Source organism: Podarcis vaucheri (assembly GCF_965113315.1).
Source record: "Podarcis vaucheri genome assembly, chromosome: 7".
Lineage (NCBI taxonomy): Eukaryota > Metazoa > Chordata > Lepidosauria > Squamata > Lacertidae > Podarcis > Podarcis vaucheri.
Genome location: NC_138765.1, coordinates 56,050,088 through 56,063,770, shown reverse-complemented (window position 1 = coordinate 56,063,770; position 13,683 = coordinate 56,050,088). Strand labels below are relative to the sequence as shown.

General features: G+C 45.1%; 1 protein-coding gene across 1 annotated transcript in view; it reads left to right on the top strand.

Annotated features, from left to right (window-relative positions):
- Window positions 1-13,683, top strand: part of RPGRIP1L (RPGRIP1 like) — an 85,081-nt gene that overhangs the window by 55,515 nt on the left and 15,883 nt on the right. The window contains exon 23 of the mRNA XM_082232816.1: window positions 3,550-3,733. Coding sequence (XP_082088942.1) covers window positions 3,550-3,733 — 184 coding nt within the window. The remainder of the gene's footprint in view (window positions 1-3,549; window positions 3,734-13,683) is intronic.

Below are 13,683 nucleotides of genomic sequence, written 5' to 3'. Positions count from 1 at the left end.
TCTTTGAAACCATTGACTTATTCAGGAAAATGTTTGTGTGCTGCCCTATTAGCATTTGACATGAAAACCCTTCCCAAATAAGGGCGCAGTGCCTTTCAAACCTTAAACACACTTGTATACTCATAGGTCACAGTCACACCCTACATTTAAAGTGCCTGGCTTCCCCCAGCGAATCTTAGGAGCTCACAACACTTCAATTCCCAGGACCCTTAAAAAATCTCATAATTATTTTGGAAAAGCCATGTACGTTTATTTGTGTGTTAAATGTACTTTAAAAGCAAGGTGTGGTCATGACCATAGATACTTTGCTTTGGCAGTTTTGACATGTAAGGAAATCACCATGAAGTTACTTTCCCCTTTCATCTTTGCATGGTGAAATCATTTTGTAAATGCTTGCCCTTATGGTAAAATGGACATTTTACTTCATCATGGAAAAACCTTCGGTTTGTTTGTATTCAGCTTAAGTTCTGGATACATTGACCCATTGGGCTTACTCTGAGTAGATCTAACATTGCTGTGGCCCTTATGGTCCCATCACACTTCGTGCTGCACTAAAGGGACATTGGTATTTGTGGCAGGAAAATCAGTTACTGTGAAGGAGAGATCCATGCCTCCAAAGGTTTGGGCTTGTGACTGACACACCAAGTTTTGAATGCAGTTCCCAAGTACATGGTGATTGCATGCTTGAATTTTAAGGCCTTCCCAGCACACTTAATGTGTGCATGGATGCATTGTCATCCCATGAAAATTCTAAAGGAAAGTTGCCTTGTGGTTTGAATGAATGAATGAAACTTTATTTGCATCAGCCATTGGCCATAGCAACAAAAGAACATTGCGATATACACAAAACAGTTTGAAAGCACATCAAAGTGCAAGTAGATAAATAGGTACTGCCCCGGTGGGAAGGTAAATGGTGTTTCTGTGCGCTGCTCTGGTTTCTCCAGAAGCGGCTTAGTCATGCTGGCAACATGCCCTGGAAAAACAGCAGACAAATGTCAGCTCCCTTGGCCAGTAAAGCAAGATGAGCGCTGCAACCCCAGAGATGTTCGCGACTGGACTTACTGTATTTTTCGCTCCATAAGACACACTTTTTTCCTCCTAAAAAGTAAGGGGAAATGTCTGTGCATCTTACTGAGCATATGTGTGGTCCCTGGAGCTGACTGGTCAGAGTGCAGGGGCGAAAATCAGATCATGTGTCATGGAGGAGAGAAGGCTGCAGAGAGGAGACTGCTGGGGTTCTTGAATCGGGCATATTTTGGTGTGTGTGTGGAGGCGTATGAGTCATGTTGCTGCACGGGAGAGCGTGTGGTTAAAGGGGGCGTTTGAGTGTCCTTGTGTGTGGAGCCTCTCAATCTGTAATGCATCCCAAGGCTACCTGTTCATCAGCCCTGTTCCCCTTGCCTAATTATTGTAGCGCCAGGATTCAGTTGCAACTCCTATTTTGTTTTGTGCTCCCCGCCACGTACGGTTTTAACTGGGCGGTTAAAGTCAGCCGCTGCTCCCCTCCTTTTGTTCTTGTCCCTTTCTGGCAGGGAGCGCACAGCTGCAGCGAATTCCTTTCCTTCTCCCTGCCTCAGAGTCTTACTCCCCACCCTCCTGTGTTTTTGGTTGCTGTGTTCCCCTTTCCATTTCTCAGCGCTGGCTGCGGCAGCGTCACCTGGCAGCAAACAGACACACTAAGCAAGGAGACTGGTGGCAGACAAATGCAACAAAGAGCAGGGAAATCCCCTGCCCCCATGGCAAGCAGAGGGGAAAGGATTGTGTCCTCTCTGGTAATTCCTTCCTAGTCACACTGCACACAGGCTCCATCTCACCCGGCTCACCTTCCGACGGCTAGGAGCGCAACCCACAGTTGCCACTGCTACCTCATCCTCTCCATGCTCTGGTGCTGGTGCTGCTGCGTCCAGGGAAGCGTGCTAGGGACCCGCAGGCAGCCGGAAAACATGCAGGTGGGGGAGGGGGGCTGGCTTGGGCAGGGGGGAACTTTTGCCTTCCTTTCCTCTCTCCCCTTAAACCCCTCTCCTTCATTGTTAGCCACCTCCTCCACACACCCTACATGTGCTCCTCGTCCCTTAAGTGCTTTTCCTTCCCTCCCCACTTAAAACGTGGTTACAAAGCATGGATCCACATGGATCCTCAGGATTTTTGCACTGGGTCACCCCAAATTCACCATCAGATCACATAGCATGTCCATGGCTACAGCCTGCACCCAAAAAATCATGCACTCACTGTTGCCTGGGACCGCAGTGGCACAAAAACGTGGTTACAAAGCACGGATCCACATGGATCCTCAGGATTTTTGCATTGGGTCACCCTAAATTCACCATCAGATCACATAGCTACAGCCTTCACTAAAAAAAATCATACATCCACTGTTTCATTCAGAATATTTTTTTCTTGTTTTCCTCCTCTAAAAACTATGTGCATCTTATGGTCAGGTGTGTCTTTTGGACGGTGGCTTTCAGGGGTCCTTAACCTTTATATATATATAAAACACAGTTTAGGATTTGCAAGTAACATTCAACCATTGTTTAGTGTTTAGCCTTTGTGAACCTGAACAAACCATTGGGCTCCATCACTCGCCTCACCTCCTCCCACACAACCAGGAGGAGGAATAAATTTATTTATACATTTTATTTCACAGAATGTGCAGACTGCCTAATCATAAAAGCCTCTAAGCAAAATACACAATACACATTAACATTATCAATAAAGTACAGCTACAAATAACTATTCAGTAATCCATTGTTTGAAGTTGGCTTGTTTTGCCACTCAGTATTTTAAAACCATGAATTTGTACAGGAATTGAGGGAAATGAAATTGAATCATGGCTTATTCCTCCTCCCAGCCTTGTGGGAAGGGGAGCACTTAATTCCAAGGCTTTGCTGCGACTCTCAGAGGCTTGTGTGAGTAATGGAAAGCCATAGTTTAGCATTACATACAAACCAGGGCTTAGTTTCTGCTGCATGGACAAACCTTGGGCCCGTGTGCCCCCCTCTCCTAGTTCAGCACAGCAGCAAGATCAAAAGCTCCCACTTGCAACTAACCACAGATTATCATTTTATCTGAATCAGGATGTTTTTGCTTTAGACTGTGGTTTGTCCAAACAAGCCAAGATCAAACTCTACTTTCTGATCCTGACTTGTTCAAATAAATCATAGTTAAAACTAATGGCAGTTCCTGGTTAAGATTAAGCAATACTGGTGAGTTGAGAACAGTACATGTGGCCCAGAAAGGTGTCTTTGAGATGTGAAGCAACAACTTGCATCAATGCATGTTAAAGGTCCCAGGTTCAATCCTCAACCATAACCAGCAGCAGGGCTGGCAAAGAGGTTTTTCCAGCATAAAATATAAATCTATAGGTCTGTTGCAATGACAGTGTTAACTACAAATCCCAGTGCATCAGGACCTCATTGTCGCTCTGTCATAAACTATCAGTCATGTTTGATCATCCAAAACATCTGGTGTGATGTGCAAGTTTGTTGTGACATTTTAGCATGACAAGAAGTATATACTGTGCTGCTTTTTCTTTCTTTCTTTTTGTAATAGTCTGGTGAAAAAATCCGGATTGAAATAGTATCCCTCAGTCTCACGGAATCCCAGGTTGCAATGGATGACACAATAAAACGCCTGTTTGTAGAGTGCAAGTTCTCCAACTTCCCAGCAGATGAAACACCAGTGTCGCTTCCAAAACCAAGAAGGGGACAACGGGTCTACTACAATTATAGCCATGGTATGTGCTCATTAAATATTATTCTGTTATGTTTCCAAGGCACCAGTGGTGTGGCTTCTTTTAAAGTGATTCCAGTTTGAATATTAGCAGGTAAGCATTTGGTAAGTTGTGCTTCAACTTGCGTACGAAAGGCCCATCAAGCCAAGCTTTCATCTCATCTATGATCCTGCTTCCTGGAGTGGCCAAACAGTTGCCGTCAGGAAGCTTGCAAGTGCCTGTCATAAAAATGACTTGGTGAAAGGTCTAGTGCGGATGAGCCAATCCAGAATCAGCAGCGATTGGCTGCAAGCAATGAGATCCAATTGGCTTCTTCCATATCACCCTTCTGGGCTGGAAGCTGTAGTAGCATTCCCAGCTGTAGTGGTTCCACTGTAGCATAGCAAAGATCAGGCCAGCGGTTTTCTCAGCTTGCAAGCTGCCATGGTGTTGCAGGGACTAAGACTCTCCAGGACCCCTGACACCTTATATTTGGTTGATTAAAGCAAGGATAGGCAAAACATAACCTATTGTCCACTTCAAAAGTGGTTAACAGAGTGCTCTCCAGATATAACTGGACTGTGTCTTCCCTCAGCTCCAGCTAGCATTGCCAGGAATAATGGGCTGCAGTTCAATAACATCTTGAGTTAACCACACTTGTTCTATATGCTCTCATCCAAGGTACAGAAGTGTATTGCAGCAAGAATCCCGGTTTTCATTAGGCTTGTTTAAAGGGGGAAATTTCTAACAATTGTTCCAGGGATAGTTTTAAAAACGGGATAGCAAAAATGGATTAAATTGGAAAGTAGGGAAAGAAAAAAAAAACCTCACTAATACGTAATTTTCACAATTTTAGAAGAGGCTTTCCTCATATTTTCCAATGTGAATAATATAAGAAATATTCTATAAGAAATAAGCAGAACTGGTCCGTCAGTGAATGGATGAAGTTTCACGATGTTCACAAGAATTACACCCAACTTGCATAATTTCGGACTTTAATTGTGATTGAATATCACCAGGATTTAAAAAATAACACTGACAAGGCAAGCAAATGGAGGAGCATCAAATGCTCAGCCCTGCTTCAGTTCAGTGGTGCTTGTCGGGAATCAGCGCTTGGCAGATTCTACCCCCAGTCATTTTTACACATAACACTAGAGTGTCCCATATAAGCAGATGAATGCTGTTTGTTATGCCAAGCTGTAATAAATTTTGATGGCACATTGTCATGCAGTAAAATACAGAAAACATCTGTGGATTCGTTAATCCCCAGGATTTCACAAAATCCAGCATTCAGACATTTCCCATTAGAAAGCTCAGAGTTAAAACTTGCACTTACCCTTGGTACAGAGCGTACTCTTCTAAGTGATGTAGCTAATCAGGAACTCATCCAGCTGTTGGTGTCAGTAACTGCTGTTATTTGAGCGTGATCTTATCTCGTCTGTATGTTTTCTGTGTCAGAAGGCTGAAGTTGGGAGTGAAATTATGTTAGCAGCCAACTTGGTTTTTTATTATTATGGCATTCATTTTCCATATAAAAAGTGCTCTTTGTGACTTCATTTCCACCCCCACCCCCCCAATCCTGGGCTTCGAAATTTATTGCGCAGCAATTCAGACTTGAAAGCTGGAATGCACCCACTCAGCTTTATTAAAACTTGTAATTCCAAAAAGAAACATCCCATATTTTAATTCTAGCAATTTGAACATCTTATTTGAACTGATGTCAGACGGTTCTTTTTAACATATCATTTTTTAAAAAGGAAAAGACAGTTCACATCGCTTCGATGGCAAAACCAGGACTCACATTCTAGATTTAAAGCAAGTCAACTTCTTTACACTATTCCCCTGTTCCAAGCTTACTGCTACAGGTTTGACATCTCCACCTGTTACTGAGTGGTCTAGGTTCTCCTCTGCCTGTACATATCAGTCAGCATTCACTCGTCAGATTGTTACTCTAGCACAGAGAAGCAAACCCCACCCTTATGTCACATGCCTAGGGGGCAGGACTGTGCATTAGAAATGGGAACAGAGTTCTGAAGCCATTGATGGGGAATCTGTGCCTCCCCTCTGCCCAAAGCTGCTAGACTCCAACTCCTATCAGCCCCAACCAGTGGGAACTGGAGGGCCAGAGGTTCCCCCAACCCATTTTAAACTTACTTGGTTGTGCCATATTATTTTTATGCTGAACCCTGTCTGTGAGGCAGCCTGAGGGTTCAGCTTGCTGCACATTCAGGCATATAGCTAGGAGTACATCAGCCAACTCTTCCTCTTGGGAAACATTTTTTGTTGTAATTGCCACAAAGTTATAACTCACCACTAATTTCCAACATGGTTGCTTTGTTCTTCCTAGAGAATTGCTTAAATAACTGGCCATCTAATTTCTCCTTAGTGCCAGCTTTTCTGGTAAGGGAACCGCATATCAAGGAAGCGCCCTAATGAATTTGCTGTTTGATAATGTCAGTGGGAAAGCCAATAATCTAATAGTAATGAAGTCAGAATGTGTGTGTTTACTATAGCTTTACTCCATTTCTTATTCATGCCTAATTAGATTTGGGTATGTAGAATATTAGGGGTTAATTGAATATTTTCTTTAATAAAACTGAGATTTACATGATTGGCGAAGGAAGTGTACTTTGAGCTTAGAGGGAAACTAGCAGTCCCCTAGATTTTGCATGGAAAAAATTCACGATAAATCCAGATGTAATTTGAGAAATCATTATTTCTTGGTAAATAATACATTCTTTTTATTGAGTTCTCATTATACTTATATCTTAGCACTGTGACTGGCTTAAAAAAAAACTACTTTACATCTTAGCTGAGACAAAGAGATCTTTTGGAATTCTGGCATTATAAGCAACACTTAACGTAATGATTTGGTGCTTTCAATTCCTCAAGCCTGTAGTTTTTAAAAAATCTATAGGTAGAAGCAAGGTAGTCTTTTAATTAATAAATTAAATCTTATTGTTATACTATTATGGAGCCAAATGGTGTTTTGGTTCTTCTTATGTGGATCAATCTATCCATGTAAAGAACTATATATAGCTCTGTGTTAAGTGTATTTAGGAAAAGATGGAAAGCGTTCAACTATCGGGATGCCAGACATATCTAACATCTATTCTCCTTCATAGTTAAACGTCCTGCTGAAAGTGATGTAAATCTGACAGTCCCATATCCAAGCAGTCCTTCCCCACCTTGTTTCCCTCCAGACGTTTTGAACTACAACTCATATCTGCCCCCAGCACCACAGATGTGCTACCTGGGGATGATGAGAGTGCTAATCAAAAACATCTGGAATTCGTCAGACTGGGGAAGGTTGATGTATAAGGACAGTTAAGTCCTTATGACAGTTGTATGTCAGATGTATGACAGTTAAGTCATACAGAGGAAGGGAAAATAAATTTGAACACTTCATAACTATACGCTATATACACACCCACACTCTGAGTTTAACCCCCTTACCTGTGTATTTCTCCTGATCCAGGTCTTAGACATGTCCTCAAACCAGCCCTGTATCTTTGTCGCCCCAAGCTCAGGTTGAGATACCACTGCCACTAGACCCTCTCTTCTGCTCTTTCTGGCATGTGGCTATCTCCAGCTATACCCCGCTAGGTTCCTCCAAACATCCTGTACAATTTCATAGGAGTATGACTGCTGTTACCTCCAGCCAGCATGGCCTATGGCCAGGTGTGATGGGCACCATGTTGGCGTATGTTGGTTTCAATATAAGATCCCTGGGGTAGGGCAGGGATAGCCAGCTTGGTGCTCTCTGAATGCTGATGAGCTACAGTTTTAATCATCCCTGACCATTGGCCACTGGGGCTGATAGGAGCTGTTGTCCAACAACATCTGAATAACACCAGGTTGGCTGCCCCAGGATAGGGCCTCAGTGTGGGTCAGTTTTAAAATAACTTGTTCTGCTAGAGGTGAAAATAGGAAAGCAGTAGTAAGCAGGCGAGTGTCATGCTCATGTTTTCAAACTCAACCGAGTGATGATTCTAACTTTAAGGGGGAAATATTGTAGATGCAAGCAAACTGACCTTATACTTTCCTCTAACTCAAAATAGATAGTTACACCGTTGGGGTCGACTCTTAATTTCACCTTGACAAAATGATTTTTTTTCCCCCAGACAAGGCCACCATAATTGAAATAACAAAGATTAAGTTCAGTTGATAGACACTGATAACAAGGAAATAGCATTTATATTTCATAGGGCTGAGAGAATATTGCCATGAGAATGCTGAGAAGGCAAGAAAGGGGCCTGGAAATAAGATTAATGATCGAGGGCCTAAAGAATGTTATCTTGGCTGTATATAAACCTGCTTGGGAATTGACAATAGAAAGGGGCAAGATTAATGAAATCTTCCAAAGTTTTTTTATGAGACCTATATAGATCAGAAGCCTTTGGCTCTGTGGAGTGAGTAGTTGATTATTTGGACAAATTGTAGTTACCTGAGGCAAGGCGAGAGAAAGGGGGGGGTAAGAGAGAATTGATGTCTAGATGCACTTTGGATTCTGAATAGGATGATAGAGGAAAGGAACTTTCCATGTTCACAACACGGAAAATTCTTTTAAAGTTCTCTCTCTCTCTCTCTCTCTCTCTCTCTCACACACACACACACACACACACACACACAAGTTTGGGACCTGTTTCAGAACAAGGGGCAGAAGCACATCCCCAGTGAACAGATTTTGGCACATCTGTACTATTCTGAGACCATGTCAGCATTCAGGTTTGGGGAGAAGTGTCTTTCTAACCTTCATGGCTGTAGAAAGCAAAATGCTGAAAGGTCCAGAAATAAGGACACCAGTAAAATCAATCACACCATCACAATGTTTTCCAGCATCCCTTCCAATCAAATACTGCTTGATTGCCCAAATTATCCTAGTTTATAGGATAGTTTGAAATGCATTGGCTGCATTCAGAATATTTTATTCCCGCTTAAGATGCCATCTATTTCCTTGTCACACAGCCTCTTTGTGAGCTGCAGTTAAACTAGGAAACTCTAACCGTAGTTTCCTCTTTTCTCTGAAGTGGAAAATTATGGTTACCAGCTTCAGAACTAGCCAGGCTATTAAACTAACTTCAGACCATGGTTTAATATATTGGTTTGTTCTGAAGCTGGTATCCATAGTTCCTTGCTTTGAAAGAAATGAGAAACTAGGTTTAATTTAAGACTTACTCTTTGGTTGGTTGCTTTATACCACAAAGTGGGGTGCTTGTGTGGGTGAAAGGCACATTCCTATCTTATTAAGCCTGAGATATGCTTCCCTGAATATAGAGAGTGTGACAATAAGAAATAGAGAGACCTGGCATAAGTAGGTTCAGTTGGGTAAGTAGTAGGGAGACTCCAGGGGTTTCATGGGGAGCCTTGGATAGAGCATTCCACCTACACACTTACATGATTCTTGTTTCCCATTCGTTTGTTGGTTTCCTACGTACTAAGAGAGCAATGGGCAAGGGTGGTAGTTATCTTGCCACACTCGCTCATAAGAACATAAGAGCCTGCCAGAAAAGGCCAATGGCCCATCATAGATCAGCATCCCGTTCTCATTGTGGCCTATGAGAAGCCCAGAAGCAGGACCCAAGTACAGTGGATCCTTGTTCCTGCACTCAATCAGAAGCCACAATGGACGTTCGGCTTCTGAAAAATGTTTGAAAACTGGAACACTTACTTCCAGGTTTTCAGTGTTCAGGAGCCAAAACGTCTGAGTACCAAGGCGTTTGAGAACCAAGGTGTGACTACTACGGCATTCTCCCTCCCACTTGTGATTCCCAGCAACTGGTATTCGGAGACTTGCTACTTCCAACAGTGGATCTTTTGCTCAGTATGCCCTCCAATATCCATTGGTCCTTACATATTAAACCTTTTCAGGGCTTATAGCAGATCCCTCCCTGATATAAGGCTCCATTCTCCCCCCCCCCCGTCCCGCCCCCCCAAAAAACCCCAAGCTTCCTGTAGATTTTTTTTTCTTAATTATAATTTTCCATGTTTGTGCCTTCTTGCTTTGGTGCTTAATCTAGACATTTGTGTTTCGGGAAGCTTTAAAACTGGTGAAATGAGAATTGTTGCATTTTGCTTTTCAAAGAAGCAGGAGCCTGTAAAACTTCACAGAAGAGATCAGAAGTATAGCACATAAGATTTAGTGTGCAATGTGCGGGGAGGAAAGGAATTTTCTTCATCTGACTTTTGTTAAGCAGTACAGTGTGATTCCTCAATATTATCCCTATTCCAAGTTAGTGGGTGGCAGCATTATGGGAATTTGGATGAGAACAGTTGTTGGGAGCAGGCACAAATATTTTCTCTGCTTAAAATATTTATATCCAGCGTACAAACCATAGTTCTTGAGGAAGCTTACAACATTAAACAAACAAACTAACACAGAACAGCATGTAACAATACATTGTAAAAACAAGTAAAATATGTCATAAAAACACAGAGCAAAAAGTAGCAATATGTCTGTCAGGGGGTTGATTAGCTGCTTGTGCTTAAAAGTGTGCCCCTTCAGAGTTTGTGCGGCCCCACAAGTCTCTGTGCGTGACAGAGCTCATCAGACATGTCTGCTCTAGTCACTGGTGGAGTCCGACAGTGGCTGTTTGCGGAAACGCCTCCAACAAAGAAGTTCCTTAACGGAAACACGTCTCCTGGACTCACGACGTGACAGCTTCCGACGAAGCATGGGTCTCCCTGCAGTTGCTTCTGACACCTCCCCACTATTTTCGCTAGAAGTGTCTCTCACCCCTTTCTCTCCCCTGCTTCCTGCCTGCGTTGCTGCGTCTCTCTCAGTATTACTGAGATTCCCCTCCAGAGACCCCGTGCTCCCCCTGCTGGTCCCTGCTTTGGCTGTTGAGTCTCTCCCAGTCTCTGGGAGCCCTACCACCTCCTTTCCCTCTGATGTCAGTTCCCTGACATCCACCTCCCCTCCAGGGCCCCCTTCCCCCCCGCCCCCTCCCTCTCCTCTGGGCGGTGAGGAGCTGAAACCCCGAAACGAATCCTCTTCATCTTCAGACGTCTCGAACATCTCCCTCCATCGGTCTTCGTTCCGACTCGCTGAATCCTCCTCCACCTCGGAATCAGCGAACCCCTCCAACTCTTCTTCTTCGTCGGTGGTGGCGAAGTATTCCCTCCGGAACCTCGCCACTGGCTGGGGTTTACGAGGGAATCTCTGATGAAAGGCTTCAATCAGAACCTCGTCATCTACATCCTCTGCCCTGACCCAGGTGTTTTCCGACTCCGGTTCCCCTTCCCACCTTACCAAGTACTCTACTTGCTCTCCCTTCCACCTGGAATCGAGAATCTCCGCTACATGGTAGCTTTGTTCTTTTTCCTCCATCGCTGGTCCCCTATTGACCCTCCCCTCTCTGTCCCCTATATACGGTGACAGCAACGATCTGTGGAACACTGGGTGCAACTTCATGTGGTTCGGTAACCGGAGTCTGAAAGCCACTGGGTTGACCTGTTGCGTGACTTCAAATGGACCCAGTCTTCTGGGTCTTAACTTCTTACAACCTCCTTTAAACGGTAACCCTTGGGTGGACAGCCACACCTGGTCCCCCACCCTAATGCTTTCCCCTTCCCTTCTGGTTTTGTCTGCCTGCCTCTTATATTCCTCCTTCGCCCGGTTTAAATTAAGTTGAAGTTGGCGGTGGATAGCTTCCATTTCTTCAACGAACTGTTCTGCGGCTGGAACGCTCCAGTTCTCCCCCTCCCCCCCTGGGAAGGCTCGGGGATGACACCCGTGATTGGCCAAAAAGGGGCTCATCCCCGTGGACACGTTCTCTGCATTGTTGTAGGCAAATTCTGCCAACGCCAGCTTCTCCACCCAATCATTCTCTCTGTCATTAACATAACACCTCAAATATTGCTGGAGGACACCATTGGCTCTTTCCGCCTGCCCATTGGTTTCGGGATGACGGGCAGTAGAGAAATTGACCTCTACATGCAATAAGCCCATGAGCCTCCTCCAGAACCTGGAAGTAAATTGTTTCCCTCGGTCCGAAACCACCCTCAAGGGGGCGCCATGCAACCTAAACACATTTTCCACAAACAATTTGGCGGTTTCTTCTGCTGTGACCGCATGTGAGCAGGCTATAAAGTGGGCCATCTTGGTTAACAGGTCTACCACCACCATGATGGCTGTTTTCCCTTTGGACCTGGGCAGATCAGTTATGAAATCTATTGCCACTGCCTCCCATGGCCTCTCCGGCGTGGGTAGTGGTTCTAATAAACCTGCCGGTGCCCGCCTCTCCCCTTTGGCTCGTTGGCATCTGTCACACCCTCTCACATATTCCCGCACATCTTCCCTGACCTTGGGCCACCAGAATTCCCTGGTGACCAGCCACATGGTTTTGTGTTGCCCAAAATGCCCGGCTGTGGGGTTATCGTGCAGTTGCTTGAGTACCTTTTCCCTCAATTCCCCTTCAGGTATGTATAACGCTCCCTTGTAGTACAATGCCCCATTTCTCTCCTCAAAACCCCCGGGTTTGTCTCCCTCCCTCCTGAGACTCCTGAGTTTGTCCTGGGCGTATTCATCCTGCACCGTTCCCTCTACCAGCTCCCTTTCCCCCACCAATGCCACCCCACACACCCAGCGGTCCTCGGGAATGACATGGGTCTCCTCGGGTGCACCCTCTCCCTCCAAATATTCAGGTTTGCGTGAGAGAGCGTCAGCCCTAACGTTCTCCGGGCCTGGTACGTAACAAATCTCAAAGTTAAATTTGGAGAACTCCTGAGCCCATCTCAACTGCCGTTGGTTGAGCACTCGCGCAGTTCTCCAATACTCTAGATTCTTATGGTCCGTGCACACTTGCACCTTCTGTTGTGCACCAATTAGTAGATGCCTCCATCTCCGGAAGGCCTCATAAATGGCAAGAAGTTCCCGGTCGTACACCGTGTAGTTCCTCTCAGATTTGTTCAGTTTTCGCGAAAAGAAGGCACACGGTCGCCACTCTGACCCCTCCTTCCCCGGCTGCAGAAGAAGCACCGCCCCTATGGCTCTGTCCGACGCGTCTGTTTCGACCCTCAGCTTTTTTTGTAAATCCACATGTAGAAGTTGTTCGTCAGAGGCGAAGGCCTTTTTCAGTTCATCAAACGCTCTCTCCGCCTCCCCCGTCCAAACAAACTTCTTTTTGCCGCTAAGACAGTCCGTGATGGGCGCCGTCAGGTGGGCGAAGTTCCGGATGAACTTACGATAAAAGTTTCCAAACCCTAGGAACCTCTGCACATCCTTCTTGGTCTTGGGTGTTTTCCATTCCAGCACCGCTTGAACCTTGCTGGGGTCCATAGCCAACCCCTTATCGGACAAGCGGTACCCCAGGAATTCCACCTCCTTGGTATGAAACTGACACTTCTCCAGTTTCACCCACAGTCTGTTGGCTTGCAGCCTGCTCAACACTTCCCTGACGTCTCTCACATGTTGCTCCTCGTTCTCCGAATACACCAACACGTCATCTAGGAAGGCCACGCAATTCTTGTAGAGCAAAGGCCCCAGCACGTGGTTCATAAAACTTTGAAAACACGCGGAGCCTGTTTGTAATCCAAAAGGCATCACGAGATATTCAAATGCCCCCAAAGGGGTGAACATGGTGGTCTTCCATTCATCCCCTTTCCTTATACGTATCAGGTTGTACGCCCCCCTCAGGTCCAGCTTTGTAAAAATCTTTCCTTTTCGCACCCTGGTCAAAATATCATCAATCCTGGGCATGGGAAAAGCCGCAGGCTCAGTCACTGCATTTAACTGTCGAAAGTCTCATACCAGCCTCGGCTTGTCCGTGTTTTTTTTATCCACAAAAAACACTGGGCTACCCCCCGCTGCCTTAGACTCCCTGATGAAGCCTCTCTTCAGGTTCTTGTCAATGAACGCTCTCAACTCCTGCATCTCCCTGTCTGACATGGCATACAGCTTGCCTACAGGAAGCTGGGCTCCAGGGAGTAGATTAATCTGGCAATCAAAGGGCCTATGCGGGGGTAGTTGATCA